Here is a 23,259-nt window from a genome sequence, read left to right as displayed (position 1 = left end):
GTCTAGCCGGAATTGATTCCCACACTCCATTCACTTGCTCCATACAAATTGCCTCTCCCATCATCAAAGGACATTCATTTGGTGGGTGCCCTTGATCTCCACAAATCTCACAACAATACACTTGAGACCTACTTGATGAAGAGTTTCTAGAGGTGTTGCTTGAGTTCAACAAAGCAATTTGTTGCTTGAGTTCTTCTATCAACCCTTTAACCTCAACATTGTTGGCCGACTCAACGGTTATCTTTCCCTTCCTCTTGCGCCTATCATTATTCCAATGAAAAGTTCGGGAAGCCATTTCCTCAATAAGCTCCTTGGCCGTCTTGTGATCAATTTTATCTAATGCCCCCTTTCCCGAGCCGGAATCTAGGTTCATTTTCATTTCATTGCTCAACCCCTCATAAAAGTTGTTGATCAACTCATCATCTCCAATCCCGTGATGAGGACACAACCTTTGGAGTCCCTTATACCTTTCCCATGCCTCGTAAAGGGTCTCATCATCATGTTGGGTGAAGCCTTGAAGCTCACTCTTGATTCTTGCGGTCCTTTGTGGTGGAAAGTACTTGTTCAAGAAGGCCTTGGAGACATCATTCCAAGTTCTAAATGAATCGGGCTCACAACTCTTCAACCATTCCTTAGCACTCCCCCTCAAGGAATAAGGAAAGAGTCTAAGGCGGATGGCATCCTCCGACACTCCATTTGCTTTGAACATGTCACAACTATCCAAGAATTCATTAAGATGTTCATTGGGGTTTTCGGTGGCTCCCCCTCCGAATTGGTTTCCTTGGACTAGTTGCAACAAAGTAGCCTTCACATCAAAGTTATTGGCTTGAATAGGTGGCTTGACAATACTTGGGTTCACCACCTTCTTCGGAGCTAAATTATCCCTCATAGGAACCGCGGCCATTGTTGGTTCTTCGGGAATTCCAAATGGATTCTCAAAGAACTCAAGATTACCCGGTTCTTCTAAAACACCTTCCACTACTCAAGAAAGGGATTAGTAACAAAGAAAGACCTAGTCTAAACTAGAATAAAACGATTAATATCTAGCCTTTGCTCCCCGGCAACGGCGCCAAAAACTTGATGGTTATCAAATAATACCTCGCAAGTGCACGATTTATCGTTGTGCAAAATTGAGGGTCGATCCCACAAGGAGCTAGGAAGACTACTAATCGTTTTGACTCTTTTGTTTAGCTAAGTCGACAATAAATGATGAGTGTAAATATCTAAAAACTAGACTAAACAAAATGAAATGCAATTTAACTAGAGAATGTAAAATGAGCAAGAAGGACTAAGTTGTAATTCAAATAATTAAAAGGCCTAGAACTCGGTTCTCCCACAACAATTCGTAATTCCACATACTAATTCCCTAGGCTAATCACTCGGGTAGACAAGCAAGGAGGAGATGGCTCTAATTCGCCTAAGACCCCCCTCTCGGGTTCGAAGTAGGACACTAGCACTACCCACCAACCCCCCTCTCGGGTTCGAAGGTCGGAATCCCTAACTCAACACTCAACAACCCCAAAAACATGCATATTTCCGAGGAGGTCAAGAACTTGGTCAAGGTCATTAAGTACTCATCGTAATCCGGGTCATCCCACTCCCCCTCTCGGAGGTCGATTTCAAACGCTAATTTAGAGGTGCCCTACCCGGTTCTCCCTTTCGGTCTCAACCTAGGTTAACAATATGGTCGAATTCCGGGTATCCAAATCACAACCTAACCAACTCTCGTTGGTGGTCAAGGGTCATAAATCGACACTACCCAAAAATCAATCCATAAACCATATCATTCCTCTAAACTACCCTCACCAATTTTCCCAAATAATTAGCCTTTATGTGAATCAATTAATGAAATTACTCATGTCGGGTCAAACCGAGTCCTAGTAGAAGACTACTCACTAATCATGTTTCTTAAGACAAAGGAGACAATAAAGATGGATTCTTTAATCATGAACATGGTGGGAGAATAAATTCTACTACTAATCATGCAATTAATCAACAAAATTATGAGGAAAGACAAATTAATCTAAGATGGAAAGAGATTAATGCAAAAAGACACAAACTTTAACAATAACAACTCAAAGATTCGATCTTTGAGAGCAACAACAATGAAAAACAAAGAAAAGATGAACAAGAGAGAGATTAGCATCAATTAAACAACAAGAAATAGTATTCTAACATGAACAACTAAACAAGAATTAAGAGAAAAACAAAATGTAAACAAATGAAATAAGGAAGAGAAATTATACCACTTAATTGCAAAAGGTGGAAACTTGGATTGGAAGAATGAAATGATTCTTCAATTCCCCAAATACAACCCAAAATTACTAATTGTAAACTAATGAAAAGAGAAGAACTTGGATAAACAAGAGAACAATTGTATTAATTTTTGAGTAAAGATTACAACTTGGGTAAGAGGAAAATTAATTTAGGGTTCTAAAATATTTGAGAGAAAGATGAACTAGTCTAATTTTCTAATCTAATTTCTAAGGTAGTAGTTGTGTAATCCCCCCCTTGTTCTATTCTAATGTGGTCTTTATATACCACTTTACTAATAATTCCCCTACACCTAATAATAATAATAATAATAATATTAGTAATAGTCATGATACACTCACGCATCCCCCAAAGTAATTGAACAAAAAGTAGACAAAAAGGACAAAACAAGGAAAAAGGACGAGCAGGGGTTCTTTGCCGGTCCACCGGCCGCCGGCCGTGTCACCGGCAGCGAGGCCATTGAGAAAAGAGCAGAAAAAAAGTGGGATGTGTGTTCACGGTCAGTCGGTCGACCGGGGCACCGGTAGAGAAGACAAAGTTGATGCGAGTTTGTTGATTGTGGTGCGTTGTGCCGGCTAGACGGCTGCCGGTCCCTATATACGGCAGCGAGGACTTCACAAAAAGAGAACAAATTGGTGTGTTTTGCGGTTAAGGAGTCGGCTGCGGTTGACCGGCAAGACAAAGCTTCATCGTTTTCATCGATTTGAGTGGGCCAACATTCTTCATTCTCGTCTTCAATTCTGTTGTTGCTTTGATTCCGAGTTCATACCCGATGATGCGAGTTGATGATGATGATGGGTACGGATGGTGACTGAATATGATGATGGTTGAATGCGGGGAGTGAAAATGGTGATTGTTGAGGTGAGCGGCAATGTTGGTGACGGATGGTGTTGAAGTCGTGGTGGTATGGTGGAAATGATGGTGGTGAAGTGTTGCAGGCAGGGAACAACAATGGTGATGGGCCAAAAATGGTGAAGGTGATAAATGATGGTTATGGTGTTTGTCGGGGTGCTGTTAATGGAGATGGTGATTAATGGTGATGGGGTAGTATGGTGAATGGTGGCTTATGCGGATGGTAATGGAGGTTGGAGGTGATGAAGGTTGAATGGAGGATGGTAATGGAGGTTGGATGGTTATGGTGAATTAATGATGATGAATGAATGGAGAATGATGGTGAATGACTGATGAAATGCAGGGGACGGGTCATGTTGGTTGTTGTCGAATTGTTGGTGATGAGCTCAGGGACATGGTGATGAACAGAGGAGATGCGAAAACGGGGATGGGTTAAATTTGGTGTGTTGGTGATGACATACGAAGGGGATGAAAAATAGTAAAGGAAATGATGATGATGAATGAATGGTGGGTTGATACGTGGATTGGTATTTGCAGAGAAACATGACTGTGTGTGACTTTGGTTAAGTATTGGGTCAACTTTGACTTTCTTGCACATATCCAACATCTTTTAAACATGTGACTCCCGTCTTGACTCGCTTCAATCCGACTTGCTTCTCAATTTCCGTCTCATTTTACTCTAACTCGAATCTCCACTTTATTGCCGCCGCGCCTATAAATTATAATAAAATGATATTAATACTAATTATTACATAAAATCCGACTAATTATTAAATATAACTAAAATGACTAATAATTATAAATTAGTAAATTAATAGCAATGCGAATATTACAATAAAAATACGATTAAATATTAAATATGACTAAGACACCTAATTATTATAAATTAGTAAATAGATGAGCTAATTAAACAATCAAGCACGCAAAATCGAGTCGGAATAAGGTATAAATGCGGGGTAAAATACAACTAAAATGCTACTTATCACTTCTCCTGCAACACTGAACGAACTGAGGGCTTGGCTTTGTGCCAAGCGTACTCACTCCGACGCTCAAGTCAGTGAACTTAAAGGATTAAGTTGTGTTACTTGGCTAGGTATGTATTGTAGAGAGATAAAGAGGATATTACCAGATGAATAGTGTATTTAGGTTAAGTTGTGGGATCCTTTCCTCAATGAAGGTTGAGGAGTATTTATAGACTTTCACCTTTTGTCACGTAGTGGCCAAGTGGCCAAGTGGCTAGCAGGTGGAAAGACCGTTCTACCCTCGGCCGATGGACCTATGACAGGCCGGCCGACGGGTCTTGGATATGAGTACGCGGATATGTCTCTCCCGGTGGCTAGGTGCCGCCGGGACCAGTGACAGCCGATGGATTGCATCGGCTAGGGTGTCCGATATGTTGACTTTCTTTGTGGATGTCTCTGACCTTGCTCAGTGTGTTGACTTGGTCAACGGTGCAGAATATGCCCCATCAATTTGCCCCCAGCGTAGTCTATGCCGTGGTATGGGCTCCGATGTATGTTGAGCATATATTCTGCACAAGTAATTTTCGCAAATTTTCTCAGATCGGCTTCTTCTTGTGCATCGGCGTGGCTCTTGTTAGGCCGTACCATATACCATATCCCCCTCCACATGGATGCGTAAAGGGCATCCGATGTGGAAAAAAAAGAACATGACGGCCGAGACCGGGGGCCGAGAGTCCGGTTGATTTTGATTGCCCCGGCCGTGCTTCCTAGCTTGGTTGATCGGTGGCGGCGGAGACTAGATACCTAGGAATTTGTTGAGGAAGATGAATAGTCGAAGAGATGTGAATGGGCGTGTTGAAGACGCTTGGTCACTGTTGCATTGATTGACGTTTAAGCGTTGCGACGATTGACATTCCGTGGTTGCATGCTCGACACGTGTCGCTCGCCGATTGGCCGTCGCTTCATGGGTCGTGCTCGATTGGTCCTTCTTCATGGGCTTTTTCCCTATAAATAGGGCAGTTTTTCCGTGATTTTGGTCGCTAATTTCATTTTCTCAAATTTTCTCCAAAATCTTCATCTTTCTAAACTTTCAAGGGCTTCCTTTCCTTCCAATCTTCAGAGTCTTTGATCCGCGAGTTTTTTTTTTTTTTTTTTTAAGGTAAACAAACGAATTTTTTCTTTTATCTTGCTAGTAATTTGTTGTGAACATGTCTTCTACTGATGCCGGGACTAGCACTTCTCGCGCCGGGGTTCCCGTCGCGTCTTGACGAGGAGGGGATACTAGATGCCATCCCGCTAAGGTTTGGGGGCCCTAGGTCTCCTTCTCCCTTAGTTGGCCTGTCCATTCCGGAGGAAGGGGAGGATGAGGATGATGCTGATGATGATGGTGAGAGGGCTCCTGTTGATGGTGAGAGGACGACCATCCCGGATCATGGTGAGGCCTGCAGGACTGGCCTCGACCGTGCCTCGGACAAACAAATTCGCAAGCGATTAGGAGCAACTCTTTTCGGAGATCATTTCTCCTTCGGTGAGGGGTATAAAATTGTTATCCCTGAGGAGGGTCAGGTGGTCTGTTGCCCTCCCCCGGGCCATATCGGCGTGTACATCAGGCATTTGGAGTATGGGCTCCGGTTTCCTTTGAGCGAACACGTCATGGCCATCATCAAAGCTATGAACCTTGCCGTGGCCCAACTGCATCCGTTGGCCATGAGGACGATAATCGGCTTTGTGTGGCTCTGTCTCTTTAAAGGGGAGGTCCCTACGGTCAACTTATTCCGCCGACTTCATAGTCTTCGGCCGTCAATCGCCCGAAAGGTGGGGTGGTACAGCGTGCAGACGGAGACATGATATGTCTCCGTAAACAAGCTTACTTCCTGCAAAGACTGGCAAGAGCGATGGGTGTACGTCCAAGTGCCGGAGGACTAACCATTGCCTCGGTCTTTCCAGAGTCCCATTCACTTGCGGTGTGAGACCCGGGAAGAGTATGAGAAATATATCTCCCGGGGTAGCAAGGTCAAGATGGACGCTTCGTTGGTCCCTCTTACTGCGGATGAGAGGCGGGCAATGCGGTTTGTTTGATCTTTGAAGGGATGGTTGCCCCCAACTCGGATTATTCTTCAGACGAGCCGCTATGCGCGTCGGCCTCATACCGGCCCTCAGCCGTGGTGAGTAGGGTCGGTGTGAGGCCCACCTTTGCTTGTTATGTTCCTGTTTGGAGCTTTCTTACTTCCTTTATGTAACTCTTGTTTGATCCCTTGCAGATCGGTTTGTAAGAAAATGTTATTTTAGGTATAAGATTTTAAAGAAAATTACAAGTTATCAAATTACCCTAATAGTATTAATATTAATATTAATACTAGTAATTATCCTAATTTGAGTCAAATTAGGATGATAAACGAATAGACTTTGAACATCAATCTAGCAAATCGGTGCTCCATTATTTCATCTAATTAAATTGATGGTTAACCGTGGTTTATTGTGACTATCTAGATCTCTTGACAAGGAAATAGGAATGCATTCACAACCAATTGGCAAAAAGATCATGCTCTTTTTATTGACTCATAAAAGTCAAATATTGATACTCTATTTCGAGAAAAGAAAATGAGATAGCATTACCCAATGATACTGAGGATTATATTGTCATTGTTATTTTTCTCATTTCTACCCAGAACATCGAAAACATCTTTACCATTGGAGTCGCGATCAAAAGCCTTGAGAATCTCGCAACCAACTTTTGTCATTTTTACATTATCATGACATTCTCGTTGGCCTTTTATCGTAACTTCATGGACACGATAATGTAGTTCCAACGGAAATCAATCCGACCATCATAAAACTCGAGAAGATCATACCGAGCGTTTACTAGTAACGTCCATTTACCCGAAATCAATACGAGTATACGACCTTCATGTCATGCATTGTTAGCTAAGAAATCAAGGATCAGCTTGTTCACCACTTTAGGGATTTGTTCATGAGAAAAATGACAACCTTGAGGCAAGATATGGACCTGCAAATTTGGGATACGTTCTTTTATTATACCACTCTCGACGTACTCTTTAATCCCCGGAAACTTCCACGAGTAGTCATCTCTGCCCATAATCATCATTGCCGGAAGCTTCAATACCGGGTCATGTACGTCAAACTCTTCATCAAGTGACCTACAATAGATGAAATCCAGGTTAACAGTTGACAGTTCAGACTTCAGAGTCCTCTGCAACCCGATTCAGATGCGATCAAACCAAAAATAGAAGTCACCATATAAGTTCAGATTCCTTTTTTGTTAAGCCCTCGAAACTGTAATTTCCGAACAAGATAACTACAACCACTTGTTGCAGTGATAACATATGCAAAAGGAATGAATGAGTTACCTATATGGAACCTGAAGAGCAGTCTCGAACCCGGATTTTTCATACAATGAACCATAATATGCAATGTCATCTTCCGATAACCAAGGAGGAAGAGGATTCGATAAATCTACCATATCCAATATCTCTTGGTTTTCTTCAGCAACTGGCAATTCAGTCTTGGAAAACAGGATGTATATTTTTCTTACTACTGTCTTTGCATCAAAACGGCCAAAATCCGCTTCTGCTCTTCCAGGCTCCTGCAATAAAAATTCAGGCTAGGTAAGAAATCAAATTTAGGGTGTGTTTGGATTGAGAGATTTGGAGGGAAAGGGAGGGGAGGGAAGGGAATTGGAAGCGTGTGAAATCCATTGTTTGGTTAGCAAAATGAAGGTAGAGGGATTTAGAGGGGAGGGAAAATGGATCCCTCCATTTCCCTCCTACAAGGCAAATTATTTCCCCACCAACATAGGCAAGATTTGGAGGGAAAATCACATCCTCCATTCTCCCTCCCTCCCCTCCCCTTCCATTCCTTTCCCTTCCCTCCTTCCCCCTCCCCTCCCTTTCCCTCCAAATCTCTCAATCCAAACACACCCTTGACAATCTTGCATCAGAAAAAGCTAGTAACATAGTTAGCGCATAAATACTATCCTACAACCAGTTGTATAGTAGCATTTTACAACCGCTTCAAAGTTGTTGAGCTCTTACACAAAGTTGTTGAGCTATTTTAAAAGTTATTGAGCTATTTTACAAAGTTATTGAGCTTAATAATTATTCTGTTAAGCTCAATAACTTTGTATCATAGCTCGATAATTTTGTTAGTAGAGCTCGATAACTTTATAATAAAGCTCAACTACATTAAATAACTTGTATATACAACCAGTTGTATAATACATTAACTGTACAGTGCAGAATCAACGAGTTTTGTCTGAGACGTTTTCACATGTGACACTACCAACATCCTAATGTATCCTTCATTCAATTATAGAGTTACAAATTGATCAGGTCGATCTCATGTATAAAACCGTCTCATATAATCATCTTTTAGTGAAGTTGTAAAGACAAAGGGACAATTTACCCTCCATCTCGAGATATAGCAGCCCTCGGGCATTTGTTCAAGACTCTTTGAACGGCCGCCGAGAGGTACGTATGGCACTCCAAGTGTGATTAGTCCTAGGACACGATCTGAATGAAGAAACGCAAAGACGCATGCAACCCTTGTTCCAAAATCCTTTGCTATGAGAAACACCTGCAAACATTTCTAACATTGAGAAACACCTGCAAACATTCTCCAAGAAGCTGCAAACTGAAGAATTGAATATACAGGTGCGGAAATAACTCAAAATCTCAAATAAGACCGTTGTACACTTGTACGTAGTGCCGTAACAAGGAAAAGTCTTTTTAGTGTGTGTTTGACCTGACTTTTAAAATTGTTTATGGACTTAAAAACACTTTTTGGCCAAACACATCATTATTTAAAAGCTAAAAAAATTTCTCAAAAACCGAAAAACCATTTTTTTACCTATAAAAATAGAAGTAACAATTTGGTGCTTCTGCTTTTGAAAAACACTTTTAGAAAATTAAGCTTCAAAAACAAAAACTCATTTTCAACAAGTTAGGCCAAACATGCTTTAGAGTCTGAATTTTCAGTAGCAAAGCATTAATTTTCGTAGATAACTGGTTTATAAACAGAATTTGCCACTAAATTTTGTCAATAGCTAAACACCTTGTCGCTAATTTAGCTAGTCAATTAGCGACTAAAACTAGCTAACAACCTAGAGACGAAAAGGGTTGTACTGTTCTTCAACAAGGAAAAAATTTGAAACTTTTAGTTAATTTTGTTTTCTATTTTCTCGTTTACCTTATTCCATTCCGTCACCTTAGGAAAAATTTAAATTAATACAGCTACAGATCCTGGTTTCGCTACTGCGAGTCTGTAACCTCATTTAATGATAGCAATAACAAAAGATACAACGGTTTTACGTAAGACCAACTGACCTTGGAAAGGGCAAGATGATCGATGATACCAAGGAGATCAAGTACAAGGTCCAAAAACCTCGTCGACTGAGGGTTAGATGGTACCTCAGATAAACCATAACCTCTAAAATCAGGAGCTATAACTCTGTACCCTGCATTTGCAAGAGCAATCATCTGATGCCGCCACGTGTACCATATTTCTGGAAAACCATGCAGTAATATCACCACTCTTGATCCTGCTAATCACCCACACATGTACACAAAAGTAGAATAATCGTCAAAAAAATGCACAAATTCTTATTTAAGACGGTGTTAAGCGTAAAACGAATCTACAGCGTACCAAATTACTAATAAGCATTAATTAGTGTAAGATATACATAAAATTAACAGTGGTGGAGCGAGGGGGCTACCAGGGGCGGTCGCCCCCACCGGCGTTCCAAAATTTTGAAACTTAGTTAAAATTTTGAAATTTTTTCGAGGTTGCTTTATATTATAACTACCTTCCCCCCGCTGAAAATTTTCTCCCCACTGCCTTTAAATCCTGGCTCCGCCATAAAAATAGAGTGATCAGTTTTTTTTTTTTTTTTTGGAATCCACTGTCAATAACGGTGTATAATTCCCTCATCCCGAGTGCTCTCAGGAAACATAAACGACTAGTCAAACAGTTTCCTCCATTTCCACGAGGATCGAACCTGACCTCATGGTTAAGGGAAACCATTTGGTTAAAATAGAGTGATCCGTAAAAACGTACAAATTCTTATTTGAGACGGTGGTAAGTGCGTAGAGCGTACCAAGTTACTAGTAAATGTGACCATATAATATGGATCAGGATTTTTTGATGGTTGGGTCCATTTCAGATATAAATTTGTGTAAAAACGCCTTGAAATACAGATGTTTAATTGTTTATATATTAATTAATTAATAAATGAGTGATAATCATGGATTTAATTGCAAGATAAAATGAAGGATTAGTTAGAAGGGAAAAGAAGGAAAACCTGTGCCAGTTTCAGCAAAGTGAAGCTTCAAACCTCGTACTTGAATGTAACGATGCTGAATTTGGTCCATTTTGTTGGAAGATATTAGAAATTGTGGCCGGAGAGTATAAGAATAAGAAGAGACTTATACAAGTCTAAAAAATATTTGGGAGTGTTGACTGTTTTGAGTGTTGACTGTTTTGATGAATTCGGATCGTAAATACTCGATCTAAATAACCCGTTTCCCCCTCTAAAATACGGACTATATGAGGTGTTTAGACGGAAAATGGTTATTTGAATCGAGTATTTAGCTCCGGTTTTTTTGGAGTATATAATTATCAAAACGGGTAAGTGATACATATATGTCTATCATTTCATTTTAGACTAGGTTTAATGTATTTTGTTCATTATCTTTGATGTTGGACTATGTTCAATGTCTTTTCTTCAAGCCTTTGCATTTAGACTACAAATAGTAAGGACTAGATTCAATGTTAGTAGTTACTTCTTTAATATAAATAGAGGCATTTGGCCTTCATTTGTAATATAGATTTTGAAGAGAGAATTGAGATGAAAAAGAAAAGAAAAAAATTCGTTTTATAAGTTTGTAATTCGTGAATGACGCGTTCAATAAAAATCGTTAGAGTTTGACGCGATCAAGCTTTAGCCCGAGGAATATTCAATAAGTCTTGAGTATTTCACCATTACTCGTATTATAGGTCTAGCACCGAATAAATATTTCAATAGATCTTTTTTTTTTCCATCTCAATTCTCTCTTCAATATTTATGTTACAAATGATGGCCAAAGGCCTCTATTTATATTAAAAAAAAATAACTACTAACATTAAATCTAGTACTTATTACTTGTAGTCTAAGGTCATGTTTTTTTTGATCGAAACTTATCGATCGAATCGAATCGAATCGAACTTATATGATCTCGAATCGAATCGAACTTATAGGATTCGAATCGAATCGAATCGAACTTATAGGATTCGAATCGAATCGAATCAACTTATAGGATTCGAATCAACTTATAAGATCGAATCAACTTATAGAATCGATCGAACTTAAATTAAGTGAGGTATAGGATCCGAATCGAACTTATAGGATCTCGAATCGAATCGAATCGAACTTATAGGATTCGAATCGAACTTATAAGATCTCGAATCGAACTTATAGGATCGAATCGAATCGAACTTATAGAATCGAATCGAACTTATAGGATTCGAATCGAATCGAATCGAACTTATAGGATCTGGAGTGAACTTATATTAAGTGACTTTAAGTCCAAAAGAACAGGGCCTAAATGCAAAGGCTTAAAGAAAAGACATTGAACATAGTCCAACATAAAAAACAATGAACAAAATACATTGAATATAATCTAAGATGAAATGGTAGCCATATTCGTGTCAGTAAGGTTGTTTTTTAGTCTACATATTGGAGAAGACTTGATGAGTTAAGATCGAATTTTAAAGAATTTGTTTTTATTGTGTTAGTTCATTTCTCGTCGCTTCGTTCAATTTTTTTTCCCTTTTGATCTTAGGATCAAATTCGGATTATGGTTATTGTTAACGCTGAGTTTGAGTTTGAGTTGAGTCCATTTGAATTGGGTAGTTTTGTTAAGTCTATATCGGAGAGTGTACCTATCAATAAATGTGATTTTGCGAACTAAGTGTATCAATAAATTGCACAACTTTGTGACCCTCATAAAATTTATATTTGAACCACAAATCAATTTTAGCGCGCTATATCTTATTTAAAATAGTAACCAAATAAAATACATTAAACTGGAGAAATGTGACCGCAACTCATTTCACTAATTCTAAATTGGCCAAAACCATCAATTACACACAACCGATCATCAGAACTAGTTGATATAAAAAATCAAATGTCCGCGATGAGCTTCAAAACAACATAAAATGTTAAATTAGTTGAAACTGATGAACTTTTTGACGCGCTATTTCTAGCTTTCAATTATTTAAAATTCGTCAAAGGAAACACACTCTTCTCTTAAAATTTAACCGAGTGACATCTTTAAAACCTCATTTCACCGCTTCAAATCTCTCTTTAATTTCTGCTATAAATTATAAATTAACAAATTATTCCTAAAATAAATAAATAAATAAATCAAAACGAATTAAGAAACCTTGTAGGATCCGGATTAGCTTTCAAATCAAATCTTTATAAATGGAAAAAACAAGAATCGACCCCACCTATACAAAAACCTGAAAACCAACATCAAATAAATCAAAAATTAGAAAAAAGAAAAAAGGAAAAAGGAAAAAAAGATAAGAGGGGAGAAAAGAGAAGAAGATCACGAGGATTTCTAGAGAGAGAAATTAACGGTAATGATTGGCTGAGGAAAGAGAAAATCAGTAACAATGGCGGATTTTTAGCAAAGATGAAGATTTCTGTATCGCCGTTAAGATCGCAGAAGATCTAGCGCATTGAATTTAATCAAGTTTTTCTGGTAATTTCATCACTTTTTGTTGTTGAAGTTTTTAGTTTTTTATCAGTCACATTGAGTCAAAAGTTTTCTGATGTTAGTTGTTGAAGTGTTTGAAATCATGATTTGTTGTTGAATTTATTTGATTTGTGAATTTAGAACTGTGATCAGATTGTTGATTGTTTAAGTTCGGATTAATTTAATGAGATTTAGAAGATTCTGAGTGAATTAGGTAATTTGATTGATTAATCAGCGATATGAACTTGTTTTTTTAAGCTGAATTGTTATGATTTGTGATTTTGAATTGAGCTGAATTCGATGTATTTGTATGATTTTGAGTGAATAAGGTTTTATGAAGGTGTTTTTGAGCTGAATTGTTATGATTTTTGATCTTGAATTGAGCTTTGGCAGGTGAAGAAGCGAAAATATTGATCAATTGAGTGAATTAAGTTATTTGATTGATTAATCGGCGATATGAACTTGTTTTTGAGCTGAATTGTTTGATTCGTGATCTTGAATTGAGCTTGAGCTGGTAAAGAAGTGACGTACTGATCAATTTGATATATTTTGCGAGATTTTGAGTACCTTGGGTTATTTGATGGATTATTCGGCGATATGAAGGTGTTTTTTATGAACTGTAGTGATTTGTGTCTTGAATTTAGCTTGAGCAGGTGAAGAAGTGAAAGAATTGATCAATTTTATTTATTTTATGGATTCTTTGATTCGTCTGAATTGATTTTGTCGAACAAAGTTAGCTTGAAATTTGAGTAAATATCAGTCAAACTGACTTATCGGTCACTTCTGTACCAAAAATCAGCTTAAAATTTAAGTGAGAGTGTGAGACCTGTCAAGTTATTGATGTTATGGAGATTCTTGGATGATTTATCAAAGAATAGTGATGTTATATAACTCATTCGTGTTTTGTTGTTTCTCAATGAGTGTGTGTGTATGTGTGTGGTCTTGTTTTTGGAGCTGTCGCGACTTGTATCGGAATTCTAGGCTCGAGTTGATGAAGGAGTTAATAATAAAAGATTTGAATAAAAAACTACTTAATTTGGATGATTTGGAGTAGATTGAAAATTTGGGAGGTGGGAACGGATTAGTAATGTAATCACGCAACTTTCAAAAATATGAAAAAATTAAATTAAAAGATTGTAACTTTTGATTGCTTAGGTGAGCGGCAGCCTCTGCTAGCTCCGCTTTCGCGTTTGAGTTATATAAAGAGGGCCGGAGGAAATACAAACATTCTGTCCCCTCGAGTTTTAAGAAATGTATTTTCTTTGTGTTAAAAGTAAATCCTATTTCGCCTGTGAATAAGAAAAAAAAAAGCGGGAACACAAAAATTTCAAGTTATTAACTTTGCGTGGGTCTTTCATTTATGAGAGGTCGAGTGATGATATTACGCATGATCAAGACATTTATTGTTGTTCTTGGGAACATTGTAAACTACGGACGTACAAATGATAAATCTCAGAATAGAGTAATTGTTATATATACCAGCAGATATGGCAGATTTGGATGATTTGCTGCTAGAGGCAGCGGGAAGAACTGGAGGATCAAGTAGAAGCAGGCACTCTGGTCCTCCGTCCAGAAGACGGCATGAGAATCCATATTCTGATGATGGCAGTGACTCTAAGGACGAAGATTCCGATGACAATCACTTATATGGGGGAAAGAAGTCCTCTACGTCTCAAGTTCCCCTAAAAAAGAGGGGTAAAGATAGAGATGATGATGATCAGGGCAGCCAAGATGATGATGAGGGCGAAGAAGCTTTGGGTCGTGAGGGTGGTAGTGGCGATGATTCTGATGTCGGGAGCGACCTTTACAAGGACGAGGACGATAGACAACAGCTTGCTCAGATGACTGAGCTTGAAAGGGAGCTGATCCTGTCCGAACGAGCAACGAAGCAAGATGATAAGAAGTTGCATGAGCGTGTGAAATCGAGGTGGAAGACTGATAATAAACCTCAGCCATCTAAGAGGGAGAGCACCCCTTCACTAGCTTCCTCTCGTGGGGTCCGCACATCAGCTAGGTCTGCTGACAAGGCAGCTCATAAAGCTGATGCCCTGAACGAGCTTCGTGCAAAACGGATGAGGCAACAGGGGTTGGATTCCTCGAGATTTGGCTCGGGTTCCCGAGGGCATTCCCCTGTTAAAAGAAAAGCTTTTACTTCTGCTGGCTTGAGCAGTTCGAGTCAAAGTGATAGTGAAAGTGAATCCAGGAGCGATGACGGAAGATCAAAGAGGGGTAGGAGAATGGATAATAGTGATGATGAAATGTCGAAGCATCGATCCAATATCCCCACATACGAGGACATAAGGGGGATTACAATTCGGAGGTCCAAGCTTTCAAAATGGTTTATGGACCCTTTCTTTGAGGAACTAATTGTCGGGTGTTTTGTACGGGTTGGGATTGGCATGAAGTCGGGTCAAAGTATCTACCGACTGTGCATAGTTCGGAATGTTGATGCCTCGGACCCTAACAAACAATACAAGCTTGACAATAAGATGACATACAAATTCCTGAATTGTGTATGGGGAAGTGAAACCTCGGCTGCTCGATGGCAAATGGCTAGGATTTCGGACTCTCCTCCTCTCGAGGAAGAGTACAATCAATGGAAGAAAGAGGTGGAGCGCACAAATGGGAGGCTGCCCACAAAGAGTGAAGTTGCAGACAAAAAGGCCGAAATTGAAAGAGTTAACAATTTTGTGTACTCTGCTGAAACTGTGAAGCAAATATTACAGGAGAAGAAATCAGCTACCACAAGGCCATTAAATATAGCAGCTGAGAAGGAAAAGCTTCGAAGGGAGATGGAAGCCGCTCAATACAAGAACGACGAAGCTTCAGTGGAGAGAATCAAGGCTAGGCTACAAGAATTAGATAAAGTCCGAAATGCCCGAGATTTTAAAGACTCGAAAGCTCAAAGACTCACTGAGATGAACCGAAAGAACCGAGTTGAAAACTTTAAGAATGCATCTGAATTGAAACCCGTAAATCTTAACCTGAAACAAGGAGAAGCAGGGTATGACCCCTTTTCCAGAAGATGGACTAGGTCTCAGAATTATTATAATGCAGGAGGTGCCGGTAATAAAGCAAATGGTGAAGTTGAAGAAGATGTCGGGAACAATGGAGGAGCAAATGGGGTGGTGGCCACAGCTGCCGCCTTAGAGGCGGCAGCCGGGGCCGGTAAGTTGACCGACACCAGTGCCCCGGTGGACCAAGGGACAGAATTTCACATGCTGCATGATTTTGACCTCCCAATCTCGTTGACTTCCCTACAGAAATATGGCGGAGCCCAAGGTGTTCTAGCCGGGTTCATGGCAAGGAAGCAGAGGATTGAGTCGAGTATTGGATATCGAGTGCCTGAAAATGACGGTCGTCGACATGCTTTGACTCTGTCTGTGAGTGATTATAAAAGGCGAAGAGGTCTTTTATGATTATGCATTCGGATTTCCTCCTTGAAGATAACCCAGAAAGGTAATATGATGTTGTTCAATTACTGTACTATTAGTATTCTTACAAACTCTCATATTTATTTTCCGGCAAATTTCCGTAAATGGAGGTTTGTTTTATTTTCTTAAAGTTCATATAGATCATAAACTGGAAAACTAACTTCCAGGAATGTTTGTAAAACTTTTTTTATACCATTTTTATTTAAGAGTTTTTTATGACATTAATCCTTGTGTCGTTTTTCAATGCGAACTCATTTGACTGTCGTGTTATGCATCTGATTATACCGGTAATTAGTCCTGTGAGACGGTCTTATACAAGAATTTACTTTTTTTTTTGCTTTTCCGATTTTGTAAATCAGTCTCAAAGGTAAATGTATTGATCATTAAACACTCATATGTCATGCCATACTTGTGAAAATTGAAATTGTATTTCTCTCACTCATGTTTTTTACAATCTTTAATTTTAACCCTTGATCCCTTAATATTATTCATTTCATGCAAAATTAACATATAAAAAACCGTCATGGAAACCCGCCTTAATAATAATAATAATAATAATAATAATAATAATAATAATAATAATAATAATAATAATAATAATAATCCTAAGGAGGATGATTTCTCTAAACAATATTACTCAATTTCCTCTAATAATATTACTACAAAATTCCTAATTTCTTCATGTTTTTGCTTGCCTCTAACCTCTTTTTTAGGTTTTTTTATCCTTGTTCTTCTTGCATATAATTCCTTCACCATTTTCTTATACTTCACACCTTCATTCTCTATGGAAAATGCCAAACAAGCTCATGAGAAAAAGTTCCAAAATTCGCAATTTTCGTCTTCGACACCCATATATGCTATGAAAGAAGACATACCAAGGAAAATCCATCTCACATTTTCTCCTAGTTCAACTTTTTTCACCCAAGCTAAGAGTTTCAAATCTCGTAAGGCAAAACCGGTGTTGAGAACCCTTTCATTGTCACAAGTTCCATCAAGGTTGTTTTCGAAGCAAGTGAAGCAATTTTTCGTAGAGAATTCTTGCAAAATTCGAGTTTTCATGACATGGATATCGTCCCTTGAGTCGTTTGGAGATCGAGAGAGGTTTTGCATTGAAAGTCTTTTTAAGTTTCATCCAAATGCATGCTTGCTCATTGTTTCAAACTCCATGGATACATACAAAGGAACCCAAATCTTGAGACCTTTTCTAAGGATGAACTTCAAGATTATGGCAATCGCTCCCGATTTTCGCTTTCTTTTCAAGAATACAATGGGTGGTGATTGGTATAATGAGTTAGAGAAGGGAAATGTTAAGATAGGGGACATATCATTAGGGCAAAACCTCTCGAATTTGCTTCGACTTGCCCTTCTTTTCAAGTATGGCGGAATTTATATGGACACCGATTTCATAGTATTAAGGAAGCTAAATAAGCTGAAGAATTCAATCGGAGCACAAATGATCGATCCAAAGACAAAGAAATGGAGTAGATTGAACAATGCATTGCTAATTTTCGACAAGAAACACCCTCTTCTGAACAAGTTTATCGAGGAATTTGCCTTAACTTTCGATGGCAACAAATGGGGACATAATGGTCCTTACCTAGTATCAAGGGTAGTTGAGAGGCTAAACGAAAGCGAGGGATTTGATCGACAAAAGAATTTTACGATTTTGCCCCCACCGGCGTTTTATGTAGTGGATTGGGTTCGGGTTGGGAGCTTATTCCAAAAGCCTAAGAATGAGTTTCACTTGCAATGGATTAATGACAAGCTTAAGCAAATTGAAGAAGAAAGTTATGCTATTCATTTGTGGAATAGACAAAGTAGAGGGATTATGGTTGAAGATGGAAGTATAATTAGTCATTTAATGAAGAGTAATTGTATTTTTTGCAATTCTTCAATTTCAACTTTGTAAATATCATATATGTTCCTAATTTCTTGATTTACAAGAAATTTTTTTCATTTTTTTTGGATGGAATAGGGGCTTATATAAGGTTTTTTTAATTTTTTTTATATATATAAACCGGGGTGTCCACCGTCGACAACAATGTATAATCACCTCACCGCAAGTGCTCTCACGAAGAGGTAAACGACTGACTAAAGAGTTTGCTTCATTCTCATTGGCAGAGATGAAATTATTGAACCATCCGCTCTTATTTTAAGGATCCCTAAAAAAACGATTTCATAATCCCGCATAACCGTCTTATCGTTTTATTCGGTAACGAGAGAATAATTTTGTACTTCAGTTTTGCTCGTATTTTCTCCTTAAAATTTCCTTTCAAATAAACTTACCATGTACTCTTAGAATCTTAGGATACATATTAGAAAAACCGTAAGCTTAATGCTGACCCTTTAGGATTTTCAGCAAGCGATTTTGATGTCAGTGTCTCAGACTTGTCAATTGGAGACTGGACAACCAATTAATGTAACACACGACAATAATTGTTTTACGTTACTTAGGTTTCAATGATAATTTCATTGAAATATTCAAAGTTGTTAAGCAAATGTAATTATCATGGATGATGTATATTAGTTTTAATAGTCATATAAATTTGATGATGTAACTGCTAAAACATAGACTTGACTAGGTAACACACGAATTTTCTATGTTCTCTAGAATGGCTAATTATCACATAACATAAATAACTAAATAAATGCATAAACTCGATATTTCAGGTGTTTATTAGGGCATTAAAAATGCCAAACACGACTATTTTGTGAAACGCGTTTAGATATTGGTCTTAAAATATAATGTCGAAACAATATGATCAGAGACTATGCCTTCTGGATTTTAAGTTTGTCACACCCGGGTGGTTGACCTAATATACATGGTTTGCAGGTTATCATGTTTACTCGAGAGGTTATTCCGTGCGCACCAAAGGTAATGGCTGCACGTTCTCCCGTAAAGCGAAATATGGAAATAAAAGTACCATAAAAAGTTTGAATGATTGAAAATGAGCATTCTAATTAATACTATTATACAGAATAGAATTCTATGGAGTAGTACATAACACAAGAACACAACTCAAGTAACCTACATCCTCAATCTTCATCTGGAGGAATCCCCATCGAATCAACATACATTATCCCGGTATCTCAAAGGCTCCATAATCTAACACGACTAACATTTTTTTTTTTTGAAAACAAAAAATTGTCCAAAAAGAATATAGTATAACAGCATCATATATTTTCACCCAATATCAAAGGGTCTTCTAATGTGGGATTGTGGGTGTAACCATGAACCCGCTAGTAACGCGACTAAAAGAGCTTACAAACCCGAACATCAATCTTCGTACTCTCTCTATTTCAATGAATAGAGAAACAGTCTACGAGACTTATCACCGAAATAGAGGGAGTACAGTCTAGGCAAAGTTCAGTCAAGATTTATCGTACCACATAGCAATCCCAAACTAGCGAGAATTTGGCTCTTGTGGAACTAAGCGAACAGTATCCGTGAGCTCCATTTCACCTCCTCCAAGCGTTTCATTCTCGAACATTTGTTCAATCTCTTCCAATGATTTCCCTCTAGTCTCCGGAACACATGTGTAGACAAAAACAACAGACAAGGCCGAGATCAAAGCAAACCCAAAGAATGTTCCTGCAACTGTAATTGCAGCAGTGACAGACAGAAATGACATTGATATCACCCCACTACTAACTCGACTTCCAACCGCCCCAATTCCCGATGCTTGGGCCCGAAGCCGAAGTGGGAATATCTCAGATGTCAAAACCCAACAAATCGGCCCAATCCCAACTGAGAAGAATGCCACATTTCCACAGACAAATAGCAATGCTAATTTAATCCCGATTGGTTGATGCCCGAGGAATGCTAGACTTGCGCTAAGTCCTAATAAACAAACCGTCATTCCGATGGTGCTGACGTAAAGCAAAGGCTTTCTGCCCAAATGATCAATTAGGAAAATTGCAATTAAGATGGAGAAGGTTTTGGTAAACCCGACAGCAACTGTGGAAGCAAGAAGCTCAGTTTTGTCAGTTATTCCAGCATCTTTGAAAATTGTGGGGCTGTAATAAACGACAGTATCAATTCCCGTAATTTGTTGAAATATCTGAATTCCACAGCCAGCGATCAGCATTCGCTTAACAGCTGGTGTTGGAAAGATGAACTCTTTCAATATAGCTTTTGTATCATGTTTTTCGCCATCAGAACCTCGTGCAGCTTGCTGTATTTCAGCCAATTTCTCATGGACTTCTTTTTCATTGTCAATAGTTTTCGAAAGAACCAGCGTTGCTTCATCAATACGATTTTGCATTACTAGCCATCTAGGAGATTCCGGGATGATAAACAATGCACCTGCAATAAATACAGAAGGAAGAATCCCAACACCAAGCATGACTCTCCAGCTGATGTGAGCTGGAAGCCCGGCAAATGCATAATTCGATATATAACCCAAGAGAATGCCGAAATTTATGAAAATCTCTGGAAATGATGTTAATGACCCTCTTGCTATTGCAGGTGCTATCTCAGCAATATACACGGGAGCGATCATGACTCCAAATCCAATCCCGACTCCAGCAAAAAGACGGCCTGTTAGTAATACCCCGAAATTTGGCGCTAGTGCCATGATAGCAGCACCGGTTTGGAAAATTCCTGCAGCTAATGCCATTGTCCATTTTCTACCTATTGCGTCTGATGTTTTCCCACCGGCTAAACTCCCTAATAATGAAATAATCGATAAGATACCAACCAGGACTTCTATTTGCACATCTGATATCTTCAAATCTTCTTGAATGAATAGAACTGCCCCACTCATTACACCAACATCTGAAACAACACCCGTATAAGACTTTGAAATTCACTTTACGACTAAGCAGATAAACGAGATTATGAGCAAGGTAACAAGAGCCAAACAAACTAATTAAAAGAACACAACTTTATCCATGATAACTGCATTTAAACATATGTTACTCAGACTAAAATAAGGATAAGGCGCGGGGGTAGTCTTTCAAAATTCAAAACACATGACTCATTTTTGGCTCTTTTAGGAGAAATGACGAATGGGAAAGGTTCAGGCACGAATTCCATGCACATATCCTTGAGTGTTGTGTCAGACACGGGTACAACTTAAAACAGAAAAGGCGAAGACTCAAATAACTTAAATATGAGTGCAATGAAGCTTAACCTACTTGGGTGAATAAAACTCGATCACTTAAATGATGATTTGGACCAACTAGACCTTACTCGATCACTATCAAGTGCCACCAACTAGACAAAACTTCGAACTAACAATCATTTATCACCTAATCAACATACAACCCTTGCATTCTTATCAATGAATCTACATTAAAGACGATTACCCGAATCTAACAATCTACAACAATACAACCCCAACACTTCACATTAAGGTGATTAACAGACATTTAAGTTTCCCCAATCAAAGATCCAAACCAAATTAAATCCACATTTTTCAACATCACCTCATAATGCATAAAATAAATAAACAAACATAACACATAGGATAATAAATACTTGCAGAAAAGCATTCAGACCAAAAGTCACAGATCTCACATTCAGCAAAATGTTGCATCCACAATATAATACATTGCAGATGTCAGCTAAAATAGTTGGTAAAGTTACGAGGGGTGGTACTCATAACCTGGGTTCAAATCCCGTCAGCAACATATTTGCCCATGTGACTCTCTTTCATAATTAATCAAATAATCAACACATTAATACATTGCAGATGTCAGCTAGCATAGCCGGTAAAGTCATGAGAGGCATGCTCATGACCAGAGTTCAAATCCCGTCAACAACATATTTAATCAAATAATCAACACATTATCAATCAAATCAACATAATTACATCACAATAACAAAATAAAAACAGAAAATTACCATAACCAAGAAGAACAGAATTGAGGGAAGCAAAAACAGCAGAAGCCATAACAAATTTTTTAGTACTACTTTTCCTAAGAACATGAGCCTCATATTCAGCTACAACATCTAATTCCTCCAAATCTGGTGAATCCATTCTCCTATACTTGTTCTTCATGTTATTTATTCCCACCACATTTTCCCCTCCTCCATTTTCCTCCATACCCATCTTCAAGTGTCGGTGTCTAACACGGTGTCGGACACAGATACGCTAGATGGTAGAAGTGTCCGTGCTTCCTAGTAAATCTCACAAAAATGTACAAAAAAACAAAAGTTTACAAAAAAATAATTTTTTCTACCATACCCATCTTCAATTTGACCTTAAAATCCCAATTTTTTTTCAAAGTTTCAATCTTTATAGCTCTATAATACTATAATCTTAATAAATCACACAAAAAAGTACAAAAAAATTAATGTTTTTGGGGGAAAATGAAATTGAATAAAGTCAATGTAATTTCATCAATTTTTGACTGATTGAGAAAAATGGAATTTGACCCTCCTTAACTAGATTGCCCAGATCTAAAGGAAACTTAAATTCTGGGCATCAAATATTCATAATTGTGAATGTGAATTGAATTACAAGCAAAAAATGTATGAAGAAATGAAAGAAAAGGAGGGATTTTTTTGTTGGAGGTCAAAGAGTGGGTGCTGTTTCAATTCATGTGTGTTGTTTCCTCGGACAATAATCCAAAAAACACGCCAATATTATGGGAATAAAATAAATATATTCAAATAAAGTAAGAAAATCAATAAATAAAGATTCTTTTAATAAAAATAAAAATAACAGAATAAGACGATCGTTTTTTTTTATATTGAACACCACTCAATTATTACTCTCAATAAATAAATGTTTTATGTATGAATAAGAACAATCTTTTTTATTAAAAATCACTTATTTATTACTTTCAATAAATAAGTGTGTTAGGTATAAAATTTACCGTTTTAATCACGAAATGAAATGTCTGTATAAACATTTTGAAATTAAGTTTTTATTCGCAAATTATAGAGTTGAACGATTTGACATCGTGCATGATATTAAAGGAGTTCTTGTTAATGCAAAGAGAACGTTTTAACTTTTAAAGTGTAAAACGGTC

General features: G+C 38.1%; 4 protein-coding genes and 1 non-coding gene across 7 annotated transcripts; 3 read left to right on the top strand and 2 right to left on the bottom strand.

Moving 5' to 3' along the window:
• The first annotated feature begins 428 nt into the window (after window positions 1-428).
• On the top strand, window positions 429-535 carry LOC141597846 (small nucleolar RNA R71). The gene has a single exon (XR_012523060.1). It is a non-coding gene; the product is annotated as a small nucleolar RNA R71 (small nucleolar RNA).
• Window positions 536-6,772: 6,237 nt separating this feature from the next.
• LOC141593998 (epoxide hydrolase 3-like) lies at window positions 6,773-10,579 on the bottom strand. 2 transcript variants are annotated; one of them, XM_074414215.1, is made up of 5 exons: window positions 10,405-10,579; window positions 9,431-9,648; window positions 8,511-8,681; window positions 7,457-7,692; window positions 6,773-7,246 (listed from the first exon to the last, which is right to left on the bottom strand). In XM_074414215.1, exons 1-5 carry the CDS (start codon window positions 10,472-10,474, stop codon window positions 7,000-7,002), a joined length of 942 nt encoding a protein of 313 aa, XP_074270316.1. In that variant the 5' UTR covers window positions 10,475-10,579; the 3' UTR covers window positions 6,773-6,999. The 2 variants fall into 2 exon arrangements, with proteins under 2 accessions (XP_074270316.1, XP_074270317.1); XM_074414216.1 differs by having other exon boundaries at window positions 9,431-9,645.
• A 2,011-nt stretch (window positions 10,580-12,590) lies between these two features.
• LOC141596062 (protein RTF1 homolog) lies at window positions 12,591-16,503 on the top strand. Of its 2 annotated transcripts, none has more exons than XM_074416081.1 (2): window positions 12,591-12,850; window positions 14,330-16,503. In XM_074416081.1, the coding sequence occupies exon 2, from the start codon at window positions 14,332-14,334 to the stop codon at window positions 16,261-16,263; it is 1,932 nt and encodes a 643-aa protein (XP_074272182.1). In that variant the 5' UTR covers window positions 12,591-12,850; window positions 14,330-14,331; the 3' UTR covers window positions 16,264-16,503. The 2 variants fall into 2 exon arrangements, with proteins under 2 accessions (XP_074272182.1, XP_074272181.1); XM_074416080.1 differs by having other exon boundaries at window positions 12,592-12,850; window positions 14,327-16,503.
• A 212-nt stretch (window positions 16,504-16,715) lies between these two features.
• Window positions 16,716-18,248, top strand: LOC141596063 (uncharacterized protein At4g19900-like). Its single transcript, XM_074416082.1, has one exon. It carries the CDS (start codon window positions 16,802-16,804, stop codon window positions 18,185-18,187), a length of 1,386 nt encoding a protein of 461 aa, XP_074272183.1. The 5' UTR covers window positions 16,716-16,801; the 3' UTR covers window positions 18,188-18,248.
• Window positions 18,249-19,217: 969 nt separating this feature from the next.
• On the bottom strand, window positions 19,218-22,863 carry LOC141596061 (putative polyol transporter 4). Its single transcript, XM_074416079.1, has 2 exons — window positions 22,127-22,863; window positions 19,218-21,055 (listed from the first exon to the last, which is right to left on the bottom strand). The coding sequence occupies exons 1-2, from the start codon at window positions 22,332-22,334 to the stop codon at window positions 19,683-19,685; spliced, it is 1,581 nt and encodes a 526-aa protein (XP_074272180.1). The 5' UTR covers window positions 22,335-22,863; the 3' UTR covers window positions 19,218-19,682.
• Between the last annotated feature and the right edge of the window lie 396 nt (window positions 22,864-23,259).

The sequence above is a fragment of the Silene latifolia genome, chromosome 8 (genome assembly GCF_048544455.1).
Source record: "Silene latifolia isolate original U9 population chromosome 8, ASM4854445v1, whole genome shotgun sequence".
In the NCBI taxonomy this organism is placed as follows: Eukaryota; Viridiplantae; Streptophyta; class Magnoliopsida; order Caryophyllales; family Caryophyllaceae; genus Silene; species Silene latifolia.
The sequence above is the reverse complement of the archived record's forward strand: the minus strand, read 5'-3'. Positions and strand labels throughout refer to the sequence as shown.

Coding starts and splice junctions, on each gene's coding strand:
- LOC141596061 (XM_074416079.1), bottom strand. CDS start 22,334: ATGGGTATGGAGGAAAATGGAGGAGGGGAAAATGTGGTGGGAATAAAT. Junction 21,056..22,126: donor TTCTGTTCTTCTTGGTTATG/GTAATTTTCTGT, acceptor GTGTTGTTTCAG/ATGTTGGTGTAATGAGTGGG.
- LOC141596062 (XM_074416081.1), top strand. CDS start 14,332: ATGGCAGATTTGGATGATTTGCTGCTAGAGGCAGCGGGAAGAACTGGA.
- LOC141596063 (XM_074416082.1), top strand. CDS start 16,802: ATGGAAACCCGCCTTAATAATAATAATAATAATAATAATAATAATAAT.
- LOC141593998 (XM_074414215.1), bottom strand. CDS start 10,474: ATGGACCAAATTCAGCATCGTTACATTCAAGTACGAGGTTTGAAGCTT. Junction 9,649..10,404: donor CTTTGCTGAAACTGGCACAG/GTTTTCCTTCTT, acceptor GTGGGTGATTAG/CAGGATCAAGAGTGGTGATA. Junction 7,693..8,510: donor GCTATATCTCGAGATGGAGG/GTAAATTGTCCC, acceptor TTTTTATTGCAG/GAGCCTGGAAGAGCAGAAGC.